This window comes from Lampris incognitus, chromosome 3 (genome assembly GCF_029633865.1).
Source record: "Lampris incognitus isolate fLamInc1 chromosome 3, fLamInc1.hap2, whole genome shotgun sequence".
In the NCBI taxonomy this organism is placed as follows: Eukaryota; Metazoa; Chordata; class Actinopteri; order Lampriformes; family Lampridae; genus Lampris; species Lampris incognitus.
In genome coordinates, this window is record NC_079213.1 from 2424013 (window position 1) to 2450303 (window position 26291).

The window sequence follows — 26291 nt, forward strand, 5'->3', positions numbered from 1 at the left end:
AGTATGGATGTCATTCAGTGTGGATGTGTGTTATTCAGTATAGGTGGGTGTTATTCAGTATGGATGTGTGTTATTCAGTATGGATGTCATTCAGTGTGGATGTGTGTTATTCAGTATAGGTGGGTGTTATTCAGTATGGATGTGTGTTATTCAGTATGGATGTCATTCAGTGTGGATGTGTGTTATTCAGTATAGGTGGGTGTTATTCAGTATGGATGTGTGTTATTCAGAATGGATGTTATTCAGTATGGATGTTATTCAGTATGGATGTGTGTTATTCAGTATGGGTGTTATTCAGTATGGATGTGTGTTATTCAGTATGGATTTGTGTTATTCAGTATGGATGTTGTTCAGTATGGATGTGTGTTATTCAGTATGGATGTCATTCAGTGTTGATGTGTGTTATTCAGTATAGGTGGGTGTTATTCAGTATGGATGTGTGTTATTCAGAATGGATGTTATTCAGTATGGATGTTATTCAGTATGGATGTGTGTTATTCAGTATGGGTGTTATTCAGTATGGATGTGTGTTATTCAGTATGGATTTGTGTTATTCAGTATGGATGTTGTTCAGTATGGATGTGTGTTATTCAGTATGGATGTCATTCAGTGTTGATGTGTGTTATTCAGTATAGGTGGGTGTTATTCAGTATGGATGTGTGTTATTCAGAATGGATGTTATTTAGTGTGGATGTTATTCAGTATGGATGTGTGTTATTCAGTATGGATGTGTGTTATTCAGTATGGATGTTGTTCAGTATGGATGTGTGTTATTCAGTATGGATGTCATTCAGTGTTGATGTGTGTTATTCAGTATAGGTGGGTGTTATTCAGTATGGATGTGTGTTATTCAGAATGGATGTTATTTAGTGTGGATGTTATTCAGTATGGATGTGTGTTATTCAGTATGGATGTGTGTTATTCAGTGTGCATGTGTTGCTTGATGCATGAGTGATACCTACACTACCGTTCAAAAGTTTGGGATCACCCAAACAATTTTGTGTTTTCCATGAAAAGTCACACTTATTCACCACCATATGTTGTGAAATGAATAGAAAATAGAGTCAAGACACTGACAAGGTTAGAAATAATGATTTGTATTTGAAATAAGATTTTTTTTACATCAAACTTTGCTTTCGTCAAAGAATCCTCCATTTGCAGCAATTACAGCATTGCAGACCTTTGGCATTCTAGCTGTTAATTTGTTGAGGTAATCTGGAGAAATTGCACCCCACGCTTCCAGAAGCAGCTCCCACAAGTTGGATTGGTTGGATGGGCACTTCTTTGAGCAGATTGAGTTTCTGGAGCATCACATTTGTGGGGTCAATTAAACGCTCAAAATGGCCAGAAAAAGAGAACTTTCATCTGAAACTCGACAGTCTATTCTTGTTCTTAGAAATGAAGGCTATTCCATGCGAGAAATTGCTAAGAAATTGAAGATTTCCTACACCGGTGTGTACTACTCCCTTCAGAGGACAGCACAAACAGGCTCTAACCAGAGTAGAAAAAGAAGTGGGAGGCCGCGTTGCACAACTGAGCAAGAAGATAAGTACATTAGAGTCTCTAGTTTGAGAAACAGACGCCTCACAGGTCCCCAACTGGCATCTTCATTAAATAGTACCTGTTAGAGCCTGTTTGTGCTGTCCTCTGAAGGGAGTAGTACACACCGGTGTAGGAAATCTTCAATTTCTTAGCAATTTCTCGCATGGAATAGCCTTCATTTCTAAGAACAAGAATAGACTGTCGAGTTTCAGATGAAAGTTCTCTTTTTCTGGCCATTTTGAGCGTTTAATTGACCCCACAAATGTGATGCTCCAGAAACTCAATCTGCTCAAAGAAGTGCCCATCCAACCAATCCAACTTGTGGGAGCTGCTTCTGGAAGCGTGGGGTGCAATTTCTCCAGATTACCTCAACAAATTAACAGCTAGAATGCCAAAGGTCTGCAATGCTGTAATTGCTGCAAATGGAGGATTCTTTGACGAAAGCAAAGTTTAATGTAAAAAAAATCTTATTTCAAATAAAAATCATTATTTCTAACCTTGTCAATATCTTGACTCTATTTTCTATTCATTTCACAACATATGGTGGTGAATAAGTGTGACTTTTCATGGAAAACACAAAATTGTTTGGGTGATCCCAAACTTTTGAACGGTAGTGTATGTACATAGCTGAGAGCTTCCTGGCTCCAGGTTTATGTAAAGCCAGTCAGTCGTCTTGTTGAAGTTGTTTCCTTTGTGCACGGTGCCAGAAATAACAAGATAATGGCCGATGATTAATTAGGTTGTCACACATACTTCATATAAATCCAATCATCCAGTAGGAAGTCTTGCTCGGCTTAAATGTATATCTCCATTTAGAATCTTCTGACCAAAGTACAAGTGCTGCTGTGGGATTTTGTTTTAGGGACTGCCCCAACGAGAGGTGCTTGACCTGTATACTCAACTGAAGAGGTGTGTGTGTGTGTGTGTGTGTGTGTGTGTGTGTGTGTGTGTGTGAAATACATACGTTTTGTAGGATGCTTTGCATTGTTAGGGCGAGGTGTGTCTGTTCCCCTGTGCCCTCGTTGACCACCAGGACATCCTGCTGTTTTTTCTTGGGTGGTCTTACATTTTCTATATGGGTTGTTGCATAACCAGAAGGTCCTGGGTTCAAGTCCGATTACAAGGTCCCATTGGTGTGTCTCTATCAAAGTTCTCTTGAGCAAGTTAACCCCTGTCTGAACCCCCTCTTCTCCCAGCACGGTGTCTGCTTTATGTTTGAATGAGAACACGTTTGCATGTTCAGAAGCCAAGAGGTCAGTCTACAGGCAGGCCTGAAGACTGACCTCTTTACACATGTGGTACACATCACACACACACACACGTGTTTGTTTTGGAGAAGATGGCCAATACAAAGCTTGTCTTGAAGTGAGAACAGGATGGTGTGTGTGTGTGTGTGTGTGTGTACGTGTGGTTCGCTGGGGATGGCGGCCAGTCAGCAATTAGACAGACAGGAAGTAGCAGTATCCTGTGGAGGAAGTAAGCCGACACGTAGCGAGGTGAGGTGGACCCCCCAACACCTCAGCTTCATTAGCGACGCATCACTTATCCGTTACCATCAGTTTGGTCGTTTTATGAACATTACAACAGAATATCCACAACCTGATGAGACTGTAACTAAATCCTAGTTCTGTCCCGATACTATCACAGGGAGAGCAGGAACAGGACCCAAATGCAGGCAGCGGAGACAGGCTGGGATAAAGCAAGGCTTTAATGAAGACTGGGTACTTACTGAACTGATCAATAGGTACAAAAACACAGGGAAGGAATGAAGCACCAGGCCAACATGAACTAACAAGGGCAATGTTTCGCTTATAACCCGACAATGAGCCAGGGCAACCAGGAGGGAATATACACGTGAAATATATACATGGAATATATACACAAAATATACAACCTGATAAAGATCCTTTCAGAAGAAGTCTTACCTGAAAGCCACTGTGGTTTCAGATCTGGTAGATCTACCACAGACATGATCGTCACCCTGAGACAACTCCAAAAGAAAGTGACCGAACAGCACCAGCCACTTTGCGTTGTTTTTGTGGACTTTTCAAAAGCGTTTGACACTGTTAATAGAGAGACACTGTGGAAAGTGCTAGAGACTTACTGCTGCCCCCAGAAACTGATCAGCATCATCAGACTTTTCCACGATGATATGACAGGGAAAGTATCAATTGGAGGAGACGTCAGCGATGCTTTCAACATTAAGCATGGAGTGAAGCAGGGATGTGTGCTTGCACCGACCCTATTCACGTTATATCTCGCTGCAGTCCTAGAAACAGTGTCAGCCAACTTGAGAGGTGGCTTGTACATCAGGACCCGAACAGATGGAAACCTCTACAGTCTTGCAAGACTCAAGGCGTCTACCAAAACAAGAGAACGCTGTGTTTGAGAGCTTTTCCATGCGGATGACTAAGCTCTGGTTGCCAATGATCCTGGAGAAATGCAAGAAATAGTAGACTGCTTCTCTTCAGCGGCTACCCTCTTTGGACTGAAGATCAACATCTCCAAAACAGAGCTTCTGTACCAGCCTCCCCTTCAGAAAAGCCCCGAAGAAGGTCAGCCCAGTATTTTGGTTAATGGAGCAACTCTGAAGACTACTGAGTGCTGGTGCTGTCAGTGTTGAAGCCCTAATAACAACCTCCCAGCTCAGATGGGCCGGCCACATGAGAAGAATGCCAGACAACTGCCTACCAAAAGAGGTTTTCTGCGGGGAGCTGTGCCAGGGAAAAGCAGGGAGGCCAGAAGCTACGCTTCAAAGATGTGCTCAAGCGCCACGTGAAGATCTGCTGATGACTCCAGATGACTCCAGTTGGGAGACAGTGGCCCTGGATAGACAGAGATGGCGCTCCACAGTAGGGGATCGAGAACAGCTGTTGAACAAAAGAGACAAGAAGCCTATGATAAGGCCCACCATGCAAGACACAACAGACCAACTCAAACAACATTCATCTGTGACAAATGTGGACAATATTGTCACTCTAATGCGGGCCTGATGGCCCACAGGCGTGCTTGCCAAGCTTAAACTGCATCAGTCATCATCGTTTCAATGGACTGCCGAAGAAAGAGAGCGTATACATGGAACATATACATGAAATATATATATTTTATATACATGGAATATATACATGAAATATATATATATATTATATACATGGAATATATACATGAAATATATACGTAGAATATATACATGGGGAGCCAATCAGGGAAATGGGGAACAGGTGAGTAAGGCAGGGCAGGAACAGAAAAACACAACCGTGACAAATTCATCTATGATGAAATGTAGTATTGGTGAAGAAATGAACCTGCAGGTTCAGTACATGATTCACACGTGTTTTATCAAGTCTCCCTCGTCTCCGTTCATGTCAGTCCTTCATGGGGAAAACACTGGTTTGTCTTCAGCTGTTGCATTGTTTAGAATGTAGAAAAAAGGTTGTTGGTGAACTTTATTGTCAGTCAAACTGACGCTGACTTTAAAAAATCTGAATTTATGCTTAAAATGGACTGGACTGGATTCTGTCGCTTTGATCTGCTCTGCATCTCAATCTGCACGCCTGGACACAACCTCCACTAACAACCATCTGGCTGTATGCCAGTCAGAAACTGTTCTACCTTTTGTTGTTGTTGTGGTTGATGATGATGATGATGATGATGCCATTGTTCTACAATTCTGGGACAAAATCCGGACTCTGTGATTGGGCCAGGGTAAACACAAAGGACTGTGTGTGTGTGTGTGATTATCTGTCCAGCATTTTAGTATTCAAAACATTTCTAATCTTTTAACCCCCTCCCCTCTTAAGACTTATCCTCATTGGGTTGAGTATATGTATGTATGTATGTATGTATGTATCTATCTGTCTGTCTATCTATCTATCTATCTATCTATCTATCTATCTATCTATCTATCTATCTATCTATCTATCTATCTATCTATCTATCTATCTATCTATCTATCTATCTATCTATCTATCTATTTTTTTAAATCTTTATTTGAATAGGGACAGTGCATATTAATGAACATTGGTATCGCAGATACACAGTTAAACATGCCGGATTGTAGCAGTACTGCTAATTTACATCCGTTGTCCCTAGGCAAGACAAAGCAAAAAATAAAAACAGATGTGGTACACCACAACACAATACAATAACACTAAAATACACAACAATACATACACCACAGTACAATACAATACAATGCAGTGCAATACAACATAATACAATGAAACACATAACACACAAGTGACTGATATAATCAGCAGGACAAAGCTGGAGTGATCTATCTATCTATCTATCTATCTATCTATCTATCTATCTATCTATCTATCTATCTATCTATCTATCTATCTATCTATCTATCTATCTATCTATCTATCTATCTATCTATCTATCTATCTATCTATCTATCTATCTATCTATCTATCTATCTATCTATCTATCTGTCTGTCTGTCTGTCTGTCTGTCTGTCTGTCTGTCTGTCTGTCTGTCTGTCTGTCTGTCTGTCTGTCTGTCTGTCTGTCTGTCTGTCTGTCTGTCTGTCTGTCTGTCTGTCTGTCTGTCTGTCTGTCTGTCTGTCTGTCTGTCCGTCCGTCCGTCCGTCCGTCCGTCCGTCCGTCCGTCCGTCCGTCTTCCCACTTCTGGTGTGAGAAGATGGCAGCGCGAATTCATGTTTGCGGTGGCCTCACCCAGTACTGTCCAGGAAGTGTCTTTGTCTAAATCTGCGTCTAAGTTTGTCTTCGTTTGATGGCTGGCAGAGCTGGTGCTGGATTGGCTGGTCTGCTATGTCCTGTGGGCCTGGGGACCACGGCTCTGCCTGGAGCTGTGCCCGAAGAGGTAACACCAAGGGCGGTCTGACAGGAAGCGGAAGCAGGGCAGGCTAAGCTAACTGCTAGCCCATGCAGACCGGCAGTTCCGATAACACCGAGGGCGGTCTGGCGAAGGCCTCGCCTGTTTTTGGTTTTTTCATGTGGAGTGCGGGGAGGTGTGTCGAGGGTGTTTGGCTGGGAGAGCTAGCGTTGGATCGGCTGCGGGAGCCTGGTCTGCTGCCTCCGGTGGCCCCAAGGACCACGGCCCTGCGTGGAGCTGTGCACGAGGAGGAAACACCGAGGGCGGTTGACAGGATGCGGAAACGGGGCAGGCTAAGCTAACTGCTAGCCCATGTAGACCGGTAATTCTGATAACACCGAGGCAGTCTGACAGGACATGGAAGTGGGGCAGGCTAAGCTAACTGCTAGCCCATGCAGACCAGCAATTCTGATAACACTGTGAGTGCGGTCTGACAGGACATGGCCGCAGGGCAGGCTAAGCTAGCTGCTAGCCCATGCAGACCAGCAGTTCTGATAACACCGAGTGCGGTCTGACAGGACACGGAAGCGGGGCAGGCTAAGCTGACTGCTAGCCCATGCAGACCAGCAGTTCTGACAGTCATCCTGGCTGGTGTTTGTTCCCTTGGACAGTGATTTTAAAAAAAAAGATTGTTTTTTTTTTTTTGTTTAGTTTGGATATATGTGTTAGCATGTGTGTTCTTGTAGTTCTTGTAGTTTTTGGATATGTGTTTTTGTCTTTGTGTCGCACTGCCGTGGGCTGGGGCAAATCATATTTCATTTCATTTCATGTGCAGAAGTGCATGAAATGAAAAATAAAGTGTTCCTGATTCCTGTCTGTCTGTCTATCTAGCTATTTATCTGTCTGTCTGTCTGCAGGCGTGGCTCTAATGTATCGCTGGTGTTAGACATGTCAGCTTTGGGCTCTGTGGAGCCCCTCAGTGTTGCCATGGTAACACCCAGAGAGGCAGCAGCCCGGGACTTCCTGCTTTCTGCTGGCCGGCCAATGACTCGCCAGCAGCTCCGTGATGTCATCAGGAACACACACACGTTGCATGCCGAGTTTGCAGTGAGTAGGGTGCAATTATTTTGTTGTCCACACACAATTATGTTATTTTTGCACACACATTAAGTTGTTATCATGGAGAACAAAACTTACTTGTCCTGTGAACAAGTCTGAGTCAGAGGTGCAGTCATTTTGAATTCCTCTGAAAATGTCTTACCAATTCCCTCTCTGTCTGTCTGTCTGTCTGTCTGTCTGTCTGCCTGCCTGCCTGCCTGTCTGTCTCTCTCTCGCTGTCTGTCTGTCTGCCTGTCTCTCTCTCTCTGTCTGTCTGTGTCTCTCTCTGTCTGTCTGCCTGTCTCTGTCTGTGTATCTGTCTGTATATCTGTCTGGCTGATGAAACTAACTGTTGTGTTTAATGTCCTTGTTTTTTTTTTTGTTTTTTTTTGGTTGTTTTGTTGTGTGTGTGTGTGTGTCTCTCTCTCTCTCTCTCTCTCTCTCTCTCTCTCTCTCTCTCTCTCTCTCTCTCTCTCTCTCTCTCTCTCTCTCTCTCTCTCCCCCCATCATAGGAAATTCCCATGAATTTTGTTGATCCTAAGGAACTGGACATCCCAAGCCATGGAACCAAGAACAGATATAAAACCATCCTGCCCAGTGAGTTCTGTGTGTGTGTGTGTGTGTGTGTGTGTTTAGGATGAAGGTTAATTGTGAGCTACAGAATGGCAAACAGTTACTGTGCTTTGACACTGGTGTGTTCTGTGTCCACGTCCCTTCTTCTTTTGGCTGTATCATGTGTATCATCTGCTGCTGCAGCCCACCGCTTCATCCTGGTCCTCATCAGGAGATCACCTGCTGATCTACTGTCATTTAAAATAGATTCTGTCACGTCTGACAAATGCTGTTTTATCAGAATCCCAGTTAGACTCAGAGATGGTTTTTGTAGTTATAATAGACTAACAGGTTCCCTCATTAGAGCTAACAGCCAGTCCCACTTTGCTAAATTCTGTAGTTGCTAAGAAGTAATGACTTCATCGGGATTTATGTCTAAATCCTGTTTAACCAGGAAGTCCTTAACTATATGGGAGGGGTTTAAACTTAAAATTAACAACCCAGGTTGGGTATTCTTTCTGCTGTCCCTAAACTAAACACACACAGACACAAACACACACACACACACACACACACACATTGCAATCTACTTCCTAAGTGTGGAAAAATGCAAGCACACACTCTTCCCACGTTGTGCTCTTGTCAGAGCACAGCATGTTCTTTTACTCTGATAGTCAAGAAGTTGGCCTTATTAAGACATTATGTAACACACACACACACACACACACACACACACACACACACACACACACACACACACACACACACACACACACACACACACACACACAGAGCGTGTTAGTTAGCGGTTTCCATTCTTTGGCTCCTTGCTCTTCCTGTTCCAGGCTGAAAGGGGCAGGGTTATTGAAACAGTAAAAAAAAAAAAGGGGGGGTGCAGGGTGGTCCTTCCTTCCGGCCAATCAGGGGAACGGAATGCACACTAAGAGTAGCTGTCAATCTTCTGGTTCCTTTCTCCAGACATTGCAGATGCTTTCCCACATCGGAGGTACAGCGCTGTCCTCGGAGCAGTCAGAGATGACTGCATCTGAAACGACACCTCACTTATCTGGAAACACAAACTCTTATTTTGGGATAATTTCCCCAGAGGTGCATGAAGAGAGGAGTCTAGTGAATGAAATGTTTGCTGTTGGAAACTGGGTCGATGTAGTAGCAGAAACAGGACTCCAGAGGCAGTCGGTGTTTTCTGACAAAGGGGGAGAGTTGAGCGTTATCTAATAGCAGAACGATAGAGGGTCCAGAATTAGTTACTTGGCCAAGTTTGTGTAGGCCCACACATACAGGGAATTTCACTCTGGTCCCTCCATTGCTCTCCGTGTACATTCGTAGAGTAGACGTACAGCTGAAAGACAACAAGGTAAACATAAACATGTAACTACTATGTACAAATATAGATGTATATAAAAAGTATATTATAAAATGAAAAAGAACAATGACACTATAGCAGGAAGACAATAGCACGATGTTGCGGAGTGCAAAATGCTGGAATAAATATGTTAACAGGTTATTTTATATACATGAGGCAGGTGGACACGACTGAATATGCAGGTATACAATATACAGTATATACAAGCCTGCTTAGCTTTATTTTTGATTTATTATTCAAATTGATTGCCATTCTATTCTAAATATACGTCATCTAGTTGTCTGGGCGGCACAGCGGCCCAGTGGTTAGCGCTGTTGCCTCACAGCAAGAAGGTCCTGGTTTCGAACCCTGGGGTTGTCCAACTGTCATTCCAGGTCGTCCTCTGTGTGGAGTTTGCATGTTGTTCTCGTGTCTGCGGTGGGTTTTCTCCAGGTGCTCCGGTTTCCCCCACCATCAAAAAGAAACATGCATGTTAGGGTTAATACTCCTGTCTGTGCCTCTGAGCAAGGCAGCGGAAACAAACTGGAGTTGGTCCTCGGGCGCTGCATGAAGGTGGCAGCCCACTGCTCCTAGCTACACAGATCACAGCTGGGATGGCTTAATTTGCAGTAACTGAATTTCCCCAAGGGGGTTAATAAAGGAAACTTAATTTTTCTAAAAATTCTGCCCTTTGTTTTTGCATGAAGCCAGCCAGCATATGCCTTACAGTGTTGTGAAAAAGTATGTGCCCCTCCTGATTTCCTCTATTTGTCACACTTGTTTCAGATCTTCATACAAAATATAAGATGAAGAAAACCCGAGAAAACACAAAATACAGTTGTTAAATGATCAGCTGACCCTATGTGAAAGAGTAATTGCCCCCTTAGTTACTCAATCAACTAATTAACCAAATTTAACTTGTTCATTGGATTCAATTAGAGCAGATACACCCAGGCTTGATTACTGCCAGCCCTGTTGAATCTAAACATGACTTTTATGGAACCTTGTCAATGTGAATTAGGCTACAAGGTCTCAACAAGTAGCACACTATGCTGCCATCAAAACAAATTTCAGAAGAGACGAGAAAAAAATGTTGCGATAAATCAGTCTGGAAAGGGTTACCAAGCCATTTCTAAGGCTCTGGGACTCCAGCGAATCACAGTGGGGGCCATTGTCTCCAAATGGAGGAAACTCGAAACAGTGATGAATCTTCCCAGGAGTGGCCGTCCGTCCGAAATTGCTCCAAGGATGCAGCGACAACTCATCCAGGAAGTCACAAAAAACCCAGGACAAAGTCTAGAGAACTGTAGACCTCTCTAGCCTCAGCTAAGGTCATCGTTCATGATTCCACAATAAGAATGACACTGGGCAAAAATGGAATTCCTGGGAGAGTTGCAAGGCACACACTACTGCTAACTAAGAGAAACATTAGTGCGTCCCTCACATTTGCAAAAAAGCACGTTTATGGCAATTGATTATCCCAAGGCTTTTGGGATAATGTTTTGTGGACAGACAAGTCCAAAGTGGAACCTTTTGGAAGACACTGGTCCTGTTATGTCTGGCATAAAGCAAACACAGCATTTCACAATAAGAACATCATACCAATAGTCAAACTTGGTGGTGGTAGTGTGATGATGTGGGGATGCTTTGCCCCCTCGGGGCCTGGAAGAGTTGCCATCATTGAAGGAACCGTGAATTCTGCTCTCTGCCAGAAAATTCTGAAGGAGGCTGTGATGTGAAGCTGAGGTGTAACTGGGTTATGCAGCAGGACAATGATCCGACACACAAGAGTAAGTCCACCTCAGAATGGCTCATAAAACACAAAAGGAAGGTTTTGGAGTGGGTTATCAAGCCTATAGGGGGGTTGAAGATGCAATTCTGACTCTATTGCCCGTATTGCACCCTCAGTTTGAGAAACCAAAGACTCGTTTCAGGATTGTATCTGTGGACTTTTCATCTGCATTTAACAGTATTCAAACCAGTATTCTAGCAGATATATTGGCTACAGACTTTTCACTGGAAGCTGGCTTGATTTCATGGATTGTTGATTTTCTTAGCCGTAGAATCCAGCAGGTCAGAGCAGGTATGTCGCTCTCTGACAAAATGACCACTTGCACAGTTTGATCACCTTTATTGTTTATTTTATATACTGCACTAACAGTTCCCCTAATAAGCACTTTAAAGTATGCAGATGATACTGCCTTCGTGAGCCTTCTGTACGATGGGGAGGAGGAGCATGGGCCAGTTTTTGACTACTTAGTTTTTGACCTAAATTTGTACGAGAAGTCAAAGCATCTCCTAAACACCACAGAAACAAAGGAAATGTCCATCGGTTTTAGAACGCTGCAGTCCTCTAACCCTACCTTCATCAATGGGGAGCCAATGCATCCATCCATCCATTATCCAAACTGCTTATCCTGCTCTCAGGTTTGCGGGGATGCTGGAGCCTATCCCAGCGGTCATTGGGCGGCAGGCGGGGAGACACCTTGTACAGGCTGCCAGACCATCACAGGGCCCACACACACACATTCACACCTAGAGACAATTTAGTATGGCCAATTCACCTGACCTGCATGTTTTTGGACTGTGGGAGGAAACCGGAGCATCCAGCGAAAAGCCATGCAGACACGCGGAGAACATGCAAACTACACACAGAGGACGACCCGGGACGACCCCCAAGGTTGGACTACCCCGGAGCTTGAACACAGAACCTTCTTGCTGTGAGGCAACCGCGCTAACCACTGCACCACCGTTCCCTTGGATCGTGATTTTTTTTTATTTTTTAGTTTGGATATATGTGTTAGTTTGGATACTATGTGTGTTCTTGTAGTTTTTGGATGTCTTTTTGTCTTTGTGTTGCACTGCTGCGAGGCTGGGGGAAACGGCATTTCGACAAAGTGTTCCTGATATTTTTGCGCTTCTAATCTGTTGTCTGTTACACTGGACACACTAACCTTTGCACACTATAATGTACATACACTATAATACTCCATAGCTTTAGCTTATTTTTATATACAAATGCACTATATAGATTTGAATACTGTATACTTACTGTACATTAATCATTACATACTGTATATTCATATTTATTGACATTCCATATTACCTTTGTACACTCATTCATTATATGTTGCACGTTACTATACTATCTTGCACTTTCTGGTTAGATGCCAAACTGCATTTCATAGTCTTAGTACTTGTACTCTGTGCAGTTTCAATAAAATTGAATCTAGTCTAATCTAATCTAATATGCAGGATACATGCAGGCTGTGCAGAAAGCAGAATTTTAAATTTCAGACATCACAACATTAGACAATATCCTTGAAACACAAAATGTGCCACCCAGAGTCTCTCCTCTCTCCTGTTAGATGTACAATTAAATCCAGTTTATCTCAGTTTTCTACAAACTGGTCTGGAAATCTCAGGGAGGGAAAACACTCTTTTCTTCTCTTCTGTTTGTGTCCTTGTTCCCTCTGGCCTTGCCTACTTCTCATCCTGTGTCTCATTGTTTCTCTCATGGTAGTGGTTCCTCTTTTCTAATTTCCCACCCTTGTCTCCTTGTCCCATTGCCTCCTTTGCTTGTTGTGCATCCTAGACCCTCACTCCAGAGTCATCCTGAAGTCAAAGACATCCAACGACCCTCTGATCTCCTACATCAATGCTAACTATATACGGGTTAGTGACACACACACACACACACTCTCTTTGGGTTGTCCATCATGTCCGATGATGACTCCTATTTTTGTTTGTTATAAGTCCTTTGGTGGCTGTAAATGCGGGATGCACACTGTCTTCCACAGGCAGTGCACACGATGAAGGTGCTGGCAGAGGGTGGTGTGGGATTAACCGCAGCCATGGATTTGTGTCTCCTGTGCTTCTTTGCCAGGCGCTTTTCTGCCCCTTTTTCTCAGCAAGCTTCATGCCTTCATGATATAGATGGCACCAGTTGGGTTGATCAGCGGCTGCCATCTCTACTGTGCCAGGGTTGAGCTCACACTTCTTAAAGGAGACCTTCAGCTGGTCTTTGAACCTCTTTTTTGGTCCATTGGCTAAGTGGTGTCCTAGCCTCAGCTGGCAATAGAGGACCTTCCGAGGGATGCGGTCCTCTGGCATCCTGATGAGGTGGCAAGCCATCTGAGTTGGTGATGAAAGATGGTGGCCTCTATGCTCCTGCTGTTGATGCATTTTAGAATCTACAGATGTTAGATCAATCCTGCCAGGTCACTTTTCGCTGGAGGCATTTTATATGAAAGGCCTCAAGTTGCTTCAGGTAGTAGCTGTAAACCGTTCATGGCTGACATCCATACAGAAGTATGGGTAGGCACACTGCCTGATAGACTACAAGCTTTGTATTGAGGTGCGGGTTGTTGTTGGTGAAGACCCACTCCCTGGGGCGTCCAAAGGAGCACAAAGCCTGTTGGATCCTGTTCTGGATGTCCTGATTGATGTTGAAGTCACCAGAGAGGATGCTACCAAGGTATTTGAAGTGTGGTACAAGGGAGAGGGGGAGAGTCTGAGATGTATATGTTGGGAAGTTCTGGTGGGGGCTCAGATGACAATTGCAGAGGATTTCTGTTTTGGGGATGTTAACAGACAACTCTATGTCCTCACAGCAGCTGTAAGGGTGGCTTGCAGTGCTGCTGGTGTGTGTGCCACAAGAGCATAGTCATCAGCATACTGTAGCTCAATTATGTGCACTGACCTGAGCATTGTGGTTGCTTGGCATCTTCTGATGCCGAAGAGGTTGTTATCCAGACTGAAATCAATAGTTACCCCACTCTCTGCCTCTATGTCCTTGTGCAGGAAAGTTGTCACGCAGAGGAGAAAGATGCTAAAGAGCACTGGGGCAAACACAGCTTTGTCTCATGCCCGTTCCTACACCAAATTCCTCAGACTAGGTTCCACTCAGTACAACCGTAGCACTTATCCTTTCCTGAAATTGATGCAAGATGTTGACAAGTTTTGTGGGGCAGCCATAATGCAGTAGGACCTCCCAAAGGAGGTGTCATGGCAATTATTTAATTTCACTCTGACATGAAATGAGGAGTGAGTCAAAAATGTCTTACAGTATTGTCACACTTTTAATATGGTCATGAACAGACGCACAAAGCATAGATACTTATGTGCGTGCCTAGATGTCAGCACACTCCCTTGCACCCTAAACATGCTTATTGTCATGGTCACAATGGTATGTACTCAGAGTCCCCCCCCCCCCCCCAATCCTGGTTGGAGTAAGTAGCTCATCTTTATTACTCTTCTTTATTGCTGGACTGTCATCCTAATGGATAACAGAACTTGCTCAAAGAGTTCAGATGTCCTTATCTTCCAGCTCGTAATTCTCCAGGACCATTCCTTCAGACCTTGTTACACTCGAGTGAGCTTCCCGTACATTCCTCTGCTATCATTTAACAGTTAACAATAAGCCTTTATTAGTTCACACAGAAGACACTTTATAGCACACCTTTGATTTGCTACACATGAGCTTTAAGCAAGCAATGTAAAGTTAAACATGGAATAGGTCATACATGGTCAAATATTAAAAGTAAGCAAACATCATATATGGTTATATGGCAGATGGCAGACAGACTGCCCTCATTAGGAGTTCAAGGTCTACTGTGGTGTCCCCCAGGGGTCAATTCTTGGTCCATTATTATTTTCCATTTACATACTCCCCAGGGTCAGATCATCTGTCATCATAATATTTTCACTGTTATGCGAACAGACTGGTCGCCTCCTCTTACGCTTCTGCAAGTCACTTATACGTGTTCATTGACACGTATCTCACAAATGCCGCTAGGGGCGCCCTGTAGCCTACTAGGTCTGTCATGACCATGGTCATGACGCAATAGAATGTCAAAAATATTGAACAAAGATGGCGGAGCGATGCAAAGCGAAGCGAATGTTTTTAATATGTGAGTCGTAGCTAAATTTGCTATCTTCAAATTATTTTTTGAAGCAGATATGTACCACATTATTGAACTAACGTTATATGTATGGTGTTTACAATTTAGGAAACTCCGCAACCCATAGAGAAAGAATTCACGTCTGCTCAATTTGGCTGGCTGGAAGAGTAGCGATTTACTGAAAAACAATCGGAGTCTGGTAATGACGAGTTTGTAATCCGGTAAAATGGTGCGTAAATCTAGCTATGGGGCAACAGCCGATTCTATAAAAAGGATGTCTAAATTCACATTTTACTTAAATATGTATTAGATGTAACATTACCTTGTGTGGTGGAGAAATTGTGGTGAATCCCGACCGATACAGCTCTGCCTAGACCTAGAAGACAGGATTGCGCCCCCAGTGGCCAGAATATGGGATTGCGGCCCCAGTGGCAACTAATACGTGTCCATATACACGTATTTCGCTCTCGCAAAAACGTGTCCTCTGACACGTACGTATTGTGATGTAGTGTTGTATGCGAATGACATCCAGCTTTATGTCCTGCTTACTGGTAATGACACACACGATCTTTCTCGTTTTATGGCTTGTCTCTCCGATATTAAATGTCACAAAACACCCTCTGGCTCCATGAGTCCAAATCTGAGGTCCTTTTATTCAGCCCCCCTAACTTAACTGGCGACCTGGAAAAGAGTCAAGGGAACCTGTCCTCCAATGTTAAGCACTCTGCCCACAATTTGGGTGTCCGTTTTGACTCCAAGCTCCGTTTTGACACACAAATCACCAAGGTAGTACAGTCTTGCGTTCTCCAAATTAGGAACATCACAAAAGTTAAAAATGTTCTATCTCAAACCTTTTCAAGGTCATCCATATATTCATCTCATCATCTGGATTATTGTAACCCCCTGTATTTAGGGTTTAGTCAAAAGTCTCCCACCAAAATGCTCATCCAAAACTCAGCTGCCAGACAAATTCCAAGAGACATGAACACATCACTCCCATTCTTACAATGCTTCACGGGCTACCGTTTAGGTATAGGATAGATTTTAAACTTTAAATAAATAATTTTAAAGCCCTACATGGCTTCACGCCTACATATATCACTGATTTACTCACACCCATGGGCCTGGTCGCTGCCTGCGCTCCTCAGGCAGGTCCTTTTTAACTGTTCCCTCAGCAGCCTCATTACTGAAGGTCGCCGGGCATTATTTTGTTAGAGCCCCACAGCTGTGGAACTCCCTACCTGAGGAAATTAGGCTAGCAACCTCACTGCTTTCTTTTAAATCACTTCTTAAAACTTACTTTTACAGGAAGGCTTTTTTTATAGTCAATCTTTTTTTTTTTTGCCCAATTTTTTATTTATTTTTATATTGTTTATCTTATGCCTTTATAATTTTATGTTTTTAATTCTTTATATTTTTATATTTTTCTTTCATCACGTTATTTTAATTGTTTTTATCATAATCCTTGTTTTGTCGCCTCTAATTCTCTTCATTTTAATGATGCTCTTGTGACTTTATCCTGACCATGTTTTACCTTGTTCTGTGGTGTGGATCTGGCATTATGTCCCATATTTTTGTAGTATTTTGTTGTTTTATCTTGACTGTGCATTATTTTATCCTGTTGTGTAAGGCACCTTGTAAAGCTGTTCAGAAAGGTGCGACATAAATAAAGTTCAATATTATTATTATTATTATTACTGTGTAGAAGGCCTTTGAGAGATTCGTGAAGGCAATGAACAGGTTTTGCTTCTGTTCTTGGCAGTTTTCTTGCAGCTGTTGTGCAGTGAAGATCTTGTCCACAGTGCTTCTTTTTTTCCTGAAGCCACACAGGGATTCTGGAAGGAGCCCTTCAGGGATGTTGTCATCCAGCCTGCGGAGCATGATTTTGCCAGTACTTTACCAGCCACTCCAAGGAGCAATATCCCCCTGCTGTTCCTGCACAAAGATTTATCACCCTTGTTCTTGTAGATGGTGATGATGTTCGCGTCCCTCCACTTATGAGGGACATATTCCTGCCTCCACACCTTAGCAAAAAACAGGTAAACTGCTTGTGTGCAGAGGTAGCCTCCTTGCTTTAGAATTTTGGCAGGGATAGAATCAGTACCTGGGCTTTTGTTGTTGTTCTTCTTCAGTGATCTGAAGACTGAGAAGCAATGGAAGCTCATCAAGGTTGGAGGTGTCCACCATGTTGGAGTGATTGAGGAGTGCTTCAAAGTGTTCTCTCCATTGTTAAGTGATCTTGGCCTGGTCCTTCATGAGGGTGGATCCATCAGTGCTTCTAATAGGACAGACAGAGCTGCTTCTTGGCCTATAGATGGTTTTTATGGCATTATAAAAGTTGTGCATGTCATGCTTGTCTACGTAGTTTTGAATTTCTTGAGAATTGGAAACCCATCACTCATTCTGCAGGTGTTGCAGTTCCTGCTGACTATCTTCCTTTGCTGTTGCCATTCCTGCTGTGGGCAGGGTGATCAAGGCTAGTTTTGTGTACTCTGTGGATACTGTCCAGAAAAGTGCCGATGTGTATGACATTTGTATCAAACCAGTCCTGGGGATTTTTGACGCTATAGCCAATGGTCTGGGCTGCTGATTCATACAGCAGGGTGCTGATGATAGTCAATTTTTTCTCAATGGATTCATCAGCAGTCTTCAGCAGGAGCTCAGTGTCTCCGTGCTGCTCTGGTAGAACACACCATAGATTGTTCTGCACCTCATCATCTCTGAGTTTAGCTTTGTAGTCTCTTTTTGGTGGACTTTTTAAGGTGGACCACTGGGCATACCATGAGATAGAGTTTGGCTACTTTCATTTGCTGGTCTGTATCAAACTCAGCTTCTTTCATGTCTCGAGTGATACGAACATCCCTAATGTCAGATCTAACAATGATGTAGTCGATCAGGTGCCAGTGATTTGACCGTGAGTGCATCCAGGAGGTCTTGTATTTGTTCTTCATCTGGAACATGATGTTGGTTATGGAGAACTAACGTTTGGCACATAGGTTCAGGAGCCTAAGACCATTAGCATTCACATGCCCAACTCCATGGCATCTGATTACTCCTTTCCAAAGCTCATGATTAATCCTGACTCTTGCATTGAAATTCCCCAGAAGAATTTTGTCTTTCTTGGGGACCTTAATGAGGGCATCGTCCAACGGCTGGTAGAAGCAATCTTTTACTTCCCCTTCAGATGGCAGTGTAGGTGCATAAGCACTAAAGTGGGTGGCATACTGTTTCTCAGCAAGAGGGATACAGAGAGACATGAGTCTTTCACTTATTCCAATGGGTGTTTCTGTCAGTATGGGGAGGAGGTAGTTCTTTATTGCTAGCCCCACACCATGCAGATATTTGCCTTCTGTTGGGTACCCCTTCCAAAAGAATGTATTGCCACTGCTCTCTTCTCTAAGAGATCTTTTGCTGAGGAGTCTAGTCTCACTCAGGGCAGCGATTACAATTTGATATCACCTTAGCTCTTTTGCAATCAGTGCAGTAACAAGTTCGGGCCCATCTGTACCATGGCTAGAGTCCAGCAGAGTTCTTATATTCCATGCTGCAAGCCGTAGGGGAATGTGCTTTACTTTTCTATTGTGTTTTTGACTGTAAGTGGAATGTCCTGATAGGTTCAGTAGCCTATCCAGGAACGTTTTCTAGGCCTTTCCCTGTTCAGGGTGAGCAATGTGGTCTCTGAAGAGGGCTGCTCAGACACACAGGGATCTGCTGAAAACAGCTGCCACTCAGTCCCAGCTGCTAGCGTCCAATACCCTGTGCCGCTGCTGTGTAGGGGCCTGACTAGGAGCTCCCAGGTCATTCAGCCCTGATCCTGTCACCAGGCACCCCATCGCCAGCAGACTTTTTAAGATGTAGGGTATAGATGGAAAACTCCCAACAAGTGGTTGTAGGTACCTGCGCAATGAAGACTTTTAGAGTGACATGGCGATTGTGCTACTCCCAACATCACATTCTTGACATAAAGGAGATGGGTTCCGGTGGCAAGGGATAGTCCCAAGACGACTGGCATCTCCCCCTGTTTCAGAGGGCTGCCGTTGGTCTAGTCTGTCGGACGCTGCCTCAAAACTTGCCACCATAGCTTGGTTTTCTCTCAGAGTGTGCTCCCCTAGCCCTTGTCTTCTTGGACTTACCAACAAGGCAGCAGGGCAGGGCAGTGGTTGGCTGATGGCAGGTTGGGCCTGGAGACTGCCAGTTACCGTGAGCTGCCACGAGGAGGTATGGTAGGAGTCTTGGTGAAGGAGAGGCTGTGTACTGGCCTTGGAAGACTTACATGATTGGTTTTACCCAGGACTGGATTGGCCAGCAGCAGGGGCTAAGGCAGGAAGGTCACATGCATCCTAACATGCAACGTCCCACTAGCATGCTATACTAGATGCATCACAATACTCTGTGAGCAAAGCTCAGAACACACACACACACTCATTAACAGCAGTAATCTAATGAGGAATCCTATTTTAGTAATAAAGAATGAAACTTATTTGTTTCTTTAAAAAGTTCATTTCCGTGGTGGTGTAGCGGTCTAAGCATCGGCTTTGTGTCACTGCAGTTGCCCACTGGGGACCGGGGTTCGTGTCCCGGTCTCGTCAGATCCGACTATGGCTGGACTCAATGAAGCAGCAATAATTGGCAGCGCTGTCTTCGGGAGGGGGGCGGAGTCGGCTTGTGTTCATCACATGAATGTGTCTGTGTGTGTGTCAGAAAAAGCAGTGGTTCGGCCTGGAGTCGCCTTGTCACGGAAGTGGCGAGGCGTCTCCTTCCAGACTGCCGGCCGGAGGTATGCAGTTGGCGAACGCATGCAGTACGAGGGTGGGGGTTTGGACTAAACATAGGAAACGATTGGCCACTAAATTGGGGGAAAAAAGGGAAAAATCAGAAATAAATAATAATTTAAAAAAAAGTTCATTCAAGATGAACGTTATCTGTTCAACAAACTTTGATTTCAAGCTGTTGGACTATCAATAGACTGATGGTATAATTAAACTGCCAGTCACAAAAGAGCTAATTAGATGAGGTTGTATTCCCTTTGATGTTTCTGATCCGCCAACCACGTCTTTGTCTCTAAGGCAATGGCTAACAAAACATCCAGACACGGACCATGATGTTCATTTTATCCTTTCAGTAAAGAGACACTCCTTTAGTAGAGGTACTAAAGCTAGGCTAGTTTACAAGCTTGCTTTCATTGTTAGCTTTGTCAAGGTAAAGTACCAGCACCAAAGTAACACATCCATCCATCCATCCATTATCCAAGCCGCTTATCCTGCTCTCAGGGTCACGGGAAGCTGGAGCCTATCCCAGCAGTCACTGGGCAGCAGGCGGGGGGAAACACCCTGGACAGCCCGCCAGGCCATCACAGGGCCCACACATTCACACCTAGGGACAATTTAGTATGGCCGATTCACCTGACCTACAAGTCTTTGGACTGTTGGAGGAAACCGGAGCATCCGCAGGAAATCCACGCAGACACGGGAACAACATGCAAACTCCACACAGAGGACGACCTGGGATGACCCCCAAGGTTGGACTACGCTGGGGCTTGAACCCAGAACCTTCTTGCTGTGAGGTGACCGTGCTAACCACTGTGCCACCGTGCCACCCAGTAGCAGATGTATGATGAAATAGTAATACTACAACCACAGCCTGTGTGTTAACTGTCAGTAAAATGAGTAGAACTCAATATTGACAGTCGAACTCAGTATTGGGACATCCAGAATTTGACTTACTGACTTATGGATCAAACAGTCAGATGCACTATCACCTCACAGATGTGGAATGTAAGCTGTGTTTTTCACTTGGTTTCCTCATGCGCGTGCACGTGCGCGCACACACACACACAGTAGGAGTGGAGCGCAACATGCTGTAAAGGACTCTCTCAGAATCTGATACAATGGACACTTCCTGTCAGGAAACTGGAACAAAGGTTCAAACTTTCACACCACCAAGGAAGCCCTGTGTCTTTCAACACAGGGGAATGAATTCTCTCCCAGCCTTTCTGTAGACCTGGTTCAGGGGTAGTGATACAGTGTGTGTCAAAATGTCTAGATTCATATTTTACAACACAACTCATTGTCACTTCTACAAATGTGAAAAAAACATACACACATATCATATACACAGTCCTGCCAGGGGTAGGATTGTGTATATACAGTGCATCCGGAAAGTATTCACACCCCTTCACTTTCCCCACATGTTGTTATGTTACAGCCTTATTCCAAAATGGATAAAATTCCTTTTTTTCTCATCAATCTACACACAATACCCCATAATGACAAAGCAAAAAAGGTTTTGTAGAAATTTTTGCAAATGACCTAATTTTGGAGATTAGCGAGTTGGAAAAAGCAAGCCTGAACAACATGTTTAATTTGGTTGTCAAAAGTGAGGTTAGCATCAAATATTACCCCAAGATTCCTAGCAGCCTGTTTAAGATTACCTGACAGACTACCAAGATTAGTAGCAAACGGACTGATGGAATTTTCGGGACCGAACAGAATGACCTCAGACTTATCATTAAATTTTAGAAAATTTTTGGACATCCAGGATTTAATGTCGGTGAGGCAAGCTATTAGATTTAATAGGGCGCTAGGATCAGTGGGTTTTAGTGGCATGTATAACTGAGTGTCGTCAGCAGAGAAATGGTAGAGCACATGGTGATTTTGAATGACCTGGCCAAGGTGCAGCATGTGTATAGAGAAGAGAAGGGGGCCAAGAACTGAGCCTTGAGGGAACTAAGCCTTGTTATATTATGTTGTGTTGTGTTGTATTATGGTATGTTGTGTTATGTTGTGTTATGTTGTGTTGTGTTATGTTATGTATGTTATGTTGCGTTGCGTTGTGTTGTGTGATGATATGTTGTGTTGTGTTATGGTATGTTATGTTGTGTTATGGTGTGTTGTATTGTGTTCAGTGATGTTATGTTGTGTTGTATTGTGTTGTGTGATGTTGTGTTGTGTTATGGTATATTGTGTTGTGTTATGCTGTCTTGTGTTGTGTTATGTATGCTGTGTTGTGTTGTGTTGTATTATATTGTGTTGTGTTATGTCATGTTATGTTATGTTGTGCTGTTGTGTTATGTATGTTATGTTGTGTTGTGTTATGTGTGTATGTTCTGAGTCGTCATTGTGTATAGATTTTGGGGGAGAGTTTCAAAATGCATTTCATGACTGGGAAATAATTTACCTGTGTATCTTGTGTTGTTTCACCTCTATAAGCCTTCAGAACTGTTTTATGGATAAATAATAGACAGACAGACAGATGGAATGATAGGCAGACAGACAGATGGAATGCTAGACAGACAGACAGACAGACAGACAGACAGACAGACAGATGGAATGACAGAACGACAGACAGACAGATGGAATGGTAGACAGACAGACAGATGATATACAGGGTTCTGTTGTTAGACAGGTATAGCTAAACATATTTCCTGGTTCTCATTCTGAATTCATGACAGCTTTCCTTCATGGGGTCTGAATGATGTCACTATGGTCCTGACTCCGGTGTGTGATTGGTTACCTTTGCAGGGTTACCTAGGTGATGAGAAGGCATACATCGCCACTCAGGGCCCCATGGTGAACACGGTGAACGACTTCTGGCAAATGGCATGGAAGGAGGACGTGCCCGTCATCGTTATGATCACCAAGCTGAAGGAGAAGAACGAGGTGAAGAGATGAGGTCATGATCTGAAGGTACTATGACTGTTCTGCAGTATATCCTTAAACATTCATGTTATTCTCTCTCTCTCTCTCTCTCTCTCTCTCTCTCTCTCTCTCTCTCTCTCTCTCTCTCTCTCTCTCTCTCTCTCTCTCTCTCTCCCCCTTTGTAGAAGTGTGTTCTGTACTGGCCGGAGAGGAGGGGGATCTATGGGAAGGTGGAGGTGGTGGTCAACAGTGTCAGAGAATGTGAACACTACACCACACGCAGTCTCACACTCAAGGTACATACACACATTCACACACATCATCATCATTATCGACGGTCACTTGAAGCGAATATGACTGTCCTCTCCGTTGGGTTGTCTACTTGTGGGTCTTCAGATGTGCTGTAGAAGCCGGTCCGCGATCCACATACTTTGGTGCACTACGGACAGGGGAAAGTGGTGGTGGTGGTTGACCCTTTTTCTCTCTCTCCTTGTAGTGCTGTCGCTTTTTCTCTGCGACACAGTGGCGTTCCATTTCATGACGTGCGGCTCCTTCCTGCACAGATTTCTTCCAGGAGCGCCTATCCAGTGTAATTTGTTCCCAGTTGCTCAATGTGATGTAGAATTTCTTCAGACTGGTGTTGATATTACCCTTGAAACATTTCTTTTGCCTGCTGGGAGTTCACTGACCTTCCTTAAGCTGGGAGTACAGGATCTGTTTGGGGAGACATGTGTTGGACATGTGGATGACATGACCTTTCCATTGGAGTTGATGCTGCATTATTTTGGTGGTGATGCTAGTCATGTTGGCGGTGGCGCAGTGGTTAGCGCGGTCGCCTCACAGCAAGAAGGTACTGGGTTTGAGCCCTGGGGTAGTCCAACGTTGGTGGGTCATCCTGGGTTGTCCTCTGTGTGGAGTTTGCATGTTCTCCCTGTGTCTGCGTGGGTTTCCTCCGGGGGCTCTGGTTTCCTCCCACAGTCCAAAGACATGTAAGTCAGGTGAATTGGCCACACTAAATTGTCCCTAGGTATGAATGGGTTAGTGTGTGTGTGTGTGTGTGTGTGTGTGTGTGTGTGTGTGTGTGTGTGTGTGTGTGTGTGTGTGTGTGTGTGTGTGTGTGTGTGTGTGGTGGGTGGGTGTGGGCCCTGTGATGGCCCGGCGGCCTGTCCAGGGTGTCTCCCTGCCTGCCGCCCGATGACTGCTGAAATAGGCTCCAGCATCCCCGCAACCCTGAGAGCAGGATAAACGGTTAAGATAATGGATGGATGGATGCTAGTCATGTTGGCTTCTTCCACAACACTGGTTTTGGTGCATCTGTCCTTCCAGCTCACCCCCAGAATCTTTTGTAAGGATCTTTGGTGGTACTGTTCCAGGGCTCTTAGGTGCCTGCTGTAGGTAGTATATGACTCTGCTCTATACAGTAGGGTGGGGGAGATCAACAGCTCTGTAAACCAGGAATTTTGTTTGGGCCTTTAGGTTTCGGTCTTCAAAGACTATTTTCCTGAGTCTGGTGTAAGCGCCACTGGCACAACTCAGGCAGTGGTTGACCCCAGAGTTGATGTCAGCTTTTGAGGAGAGCAGACTGCCGAGGAAGGGGAAGTGATCAACATTTTCAAGAATTTTGCTGTCCACTTTTATGGTGGGCTGGGTAGATGGCTGGTTGAGTGGAGATATAGGACCTGGGTCTTCTTGATGTTTAATGCTAGATCCAGGGCTCAGTATGCCATGGCAAAGACATTCAGAATGTCCTTGAGGTCTTCTGTGGAGTGTGCTACAATGGCGTTGTCATCTGCATTAGGCCTACACGTTCTTGACAAAAACATGCATTGCGGCGATGTAATCTTTTGCGATATATTGCACGATATATTGCGTTATATTAAACAAGGCATGGGTAGTAAAAAAGTGCATGCACAATGATGCACATTAATTCTTTTTGCTACAGGAGGTGGAGTCTGTGGCCAAAGCATTGCAACCTGAACCAGTCGTTCTGAGCGGCCACCCTGATCATGTTTGACGCGTTGCCTGTTGTGATGCAGACTAGTCGGGTTTCTTCTAGCCCCCAAGCAGCCAGCGCTTCTCTTAACCCTGTTGCGATGTTTTCACTTGTGTGATCCTCTGGAAAAACGCGGTTTGCAGACAGCGAGTTTTCAGCTTAAAGTCTTCAGTGATAAAGTGGACTGTTAAACTGATGTAGGGCTCTGTTGTCCGGCTTGACCACAGGTCTGTTGTCGCTGCATAGTATTCCACTTGTGCCAGCTCTCGGTCTACTTCTGCCTTGCATTTGTCGTACAGCCCTGTGATTGCGATTTGGGAAAAATAGGTCCGCGATGGTATAACGTAGCGCTTGTCGAGTGTGCGGACCATCTTCTGAAACCCGTCTTTGGTAACTGTGTTGAGTGGCATCATATCCTTGGCGAGGTGAAGCTTATGGCTTTGGTGATTTCGATCTGCCGTTTGGATGTTTGGATTTTACAACCGCGATGAGTCCGCGCCGCTGACACTGGTGCGCGGCGCGGACTCATTGCGGTCGTAAAATCTGAGTTTTGCGTGCACAGGGCTTGCGGACGTTCGCTTTTAGTCCGCTTTTAGTCCGGCGGAGTCCACTCCGCGTACGTTCGGCCCAAGTATGTTTGGGCCTTAACTCTCCTTTCTCTTGCTCTGCCATTTTTCATTTCTCCCGAACACACGTGGATTCATCTTCTTCATTTATGCGCACGCGTAGCACTGACGTTGCTAGGTAACGTCAACGTGTCTAGACGGGCCTGAGTTGAGCGACGAAGAAGTAGAAGAAATAGAAAATAACAGAATGAGGGGTGTTGAGAGTTTGTTGCTAAAAGAAAGTCGACAGAGCAAAAATGTTGCAGTATGACATGAGTTTGAGTACCTTAGGCTACATACTAGTAGGAAAAATATCGCAGGCCCTGCGATGTGACTATTGCACATGCGCACATTGCGATGACGATGCATAAACGATATATCGTGCAGGCCTAATCTGCATACTGAAGCTCCATGATGTTGGTGTTGCAGACATTGCTCTTGGCCTTGAACCTATTAAGGTTGAAAAGCCTGCCATCAGTTCTGTATAAAATTGGGATACCCCATGGCAGCTCTTCGCCAATGAGGTGGAGTATGGCAGCAATAAAGATGGCAAACAGGGTGGGTGTGATGATGCATCCCTGTTTGACTACTGTTTCCACAGTGACGGGCTCTGACTCATAGTTGCAGTTGGTGAGCACTGTGACTGAAATACCGTCATGCAGAAGCCTCAGTATTCTGATGTATTTGTCAGGGTAGCCATATCTTGATAGTATGCGCCACAGAGCTTGGCAGTCTACTGTACAAAGATTGCCTTTGTTCACGGTATTTTTCCTGGAGTTGACATGCTGTAAATATCATGTCTGCTGTACCTCTGGA

At 44.3% G+C, this 26291-nt stretch overlaps 1 protein-coding gene across 1 annotated transcript in view; it reads left to right on the forward strand.

Moving 5' to 3' along the window:
- ptprr (protein tyrosine phosphatase receptor type R) overlaps positions 1 to 26291 on the forward strand; it is a 59870-nt gene that overhangs the window by 27881 nt on the left and 5698 nt on the right. Inside the window, 5 exon segments of the mRNA XM_056275726.1 lie at positions 7242 to 7431; positions 7935 to 8019; positions 12933 to 13012; positions 22761 to 22898; positions 23063 to 23173. Of these exon segments, the coding sequence (XP_056131701.1) occupies positions 7242 to 7431; positions 7935 to 8019; positions 12933 to 13012; positions 22761 to 22898; positions 23063 to 23173 (604 nt within the window).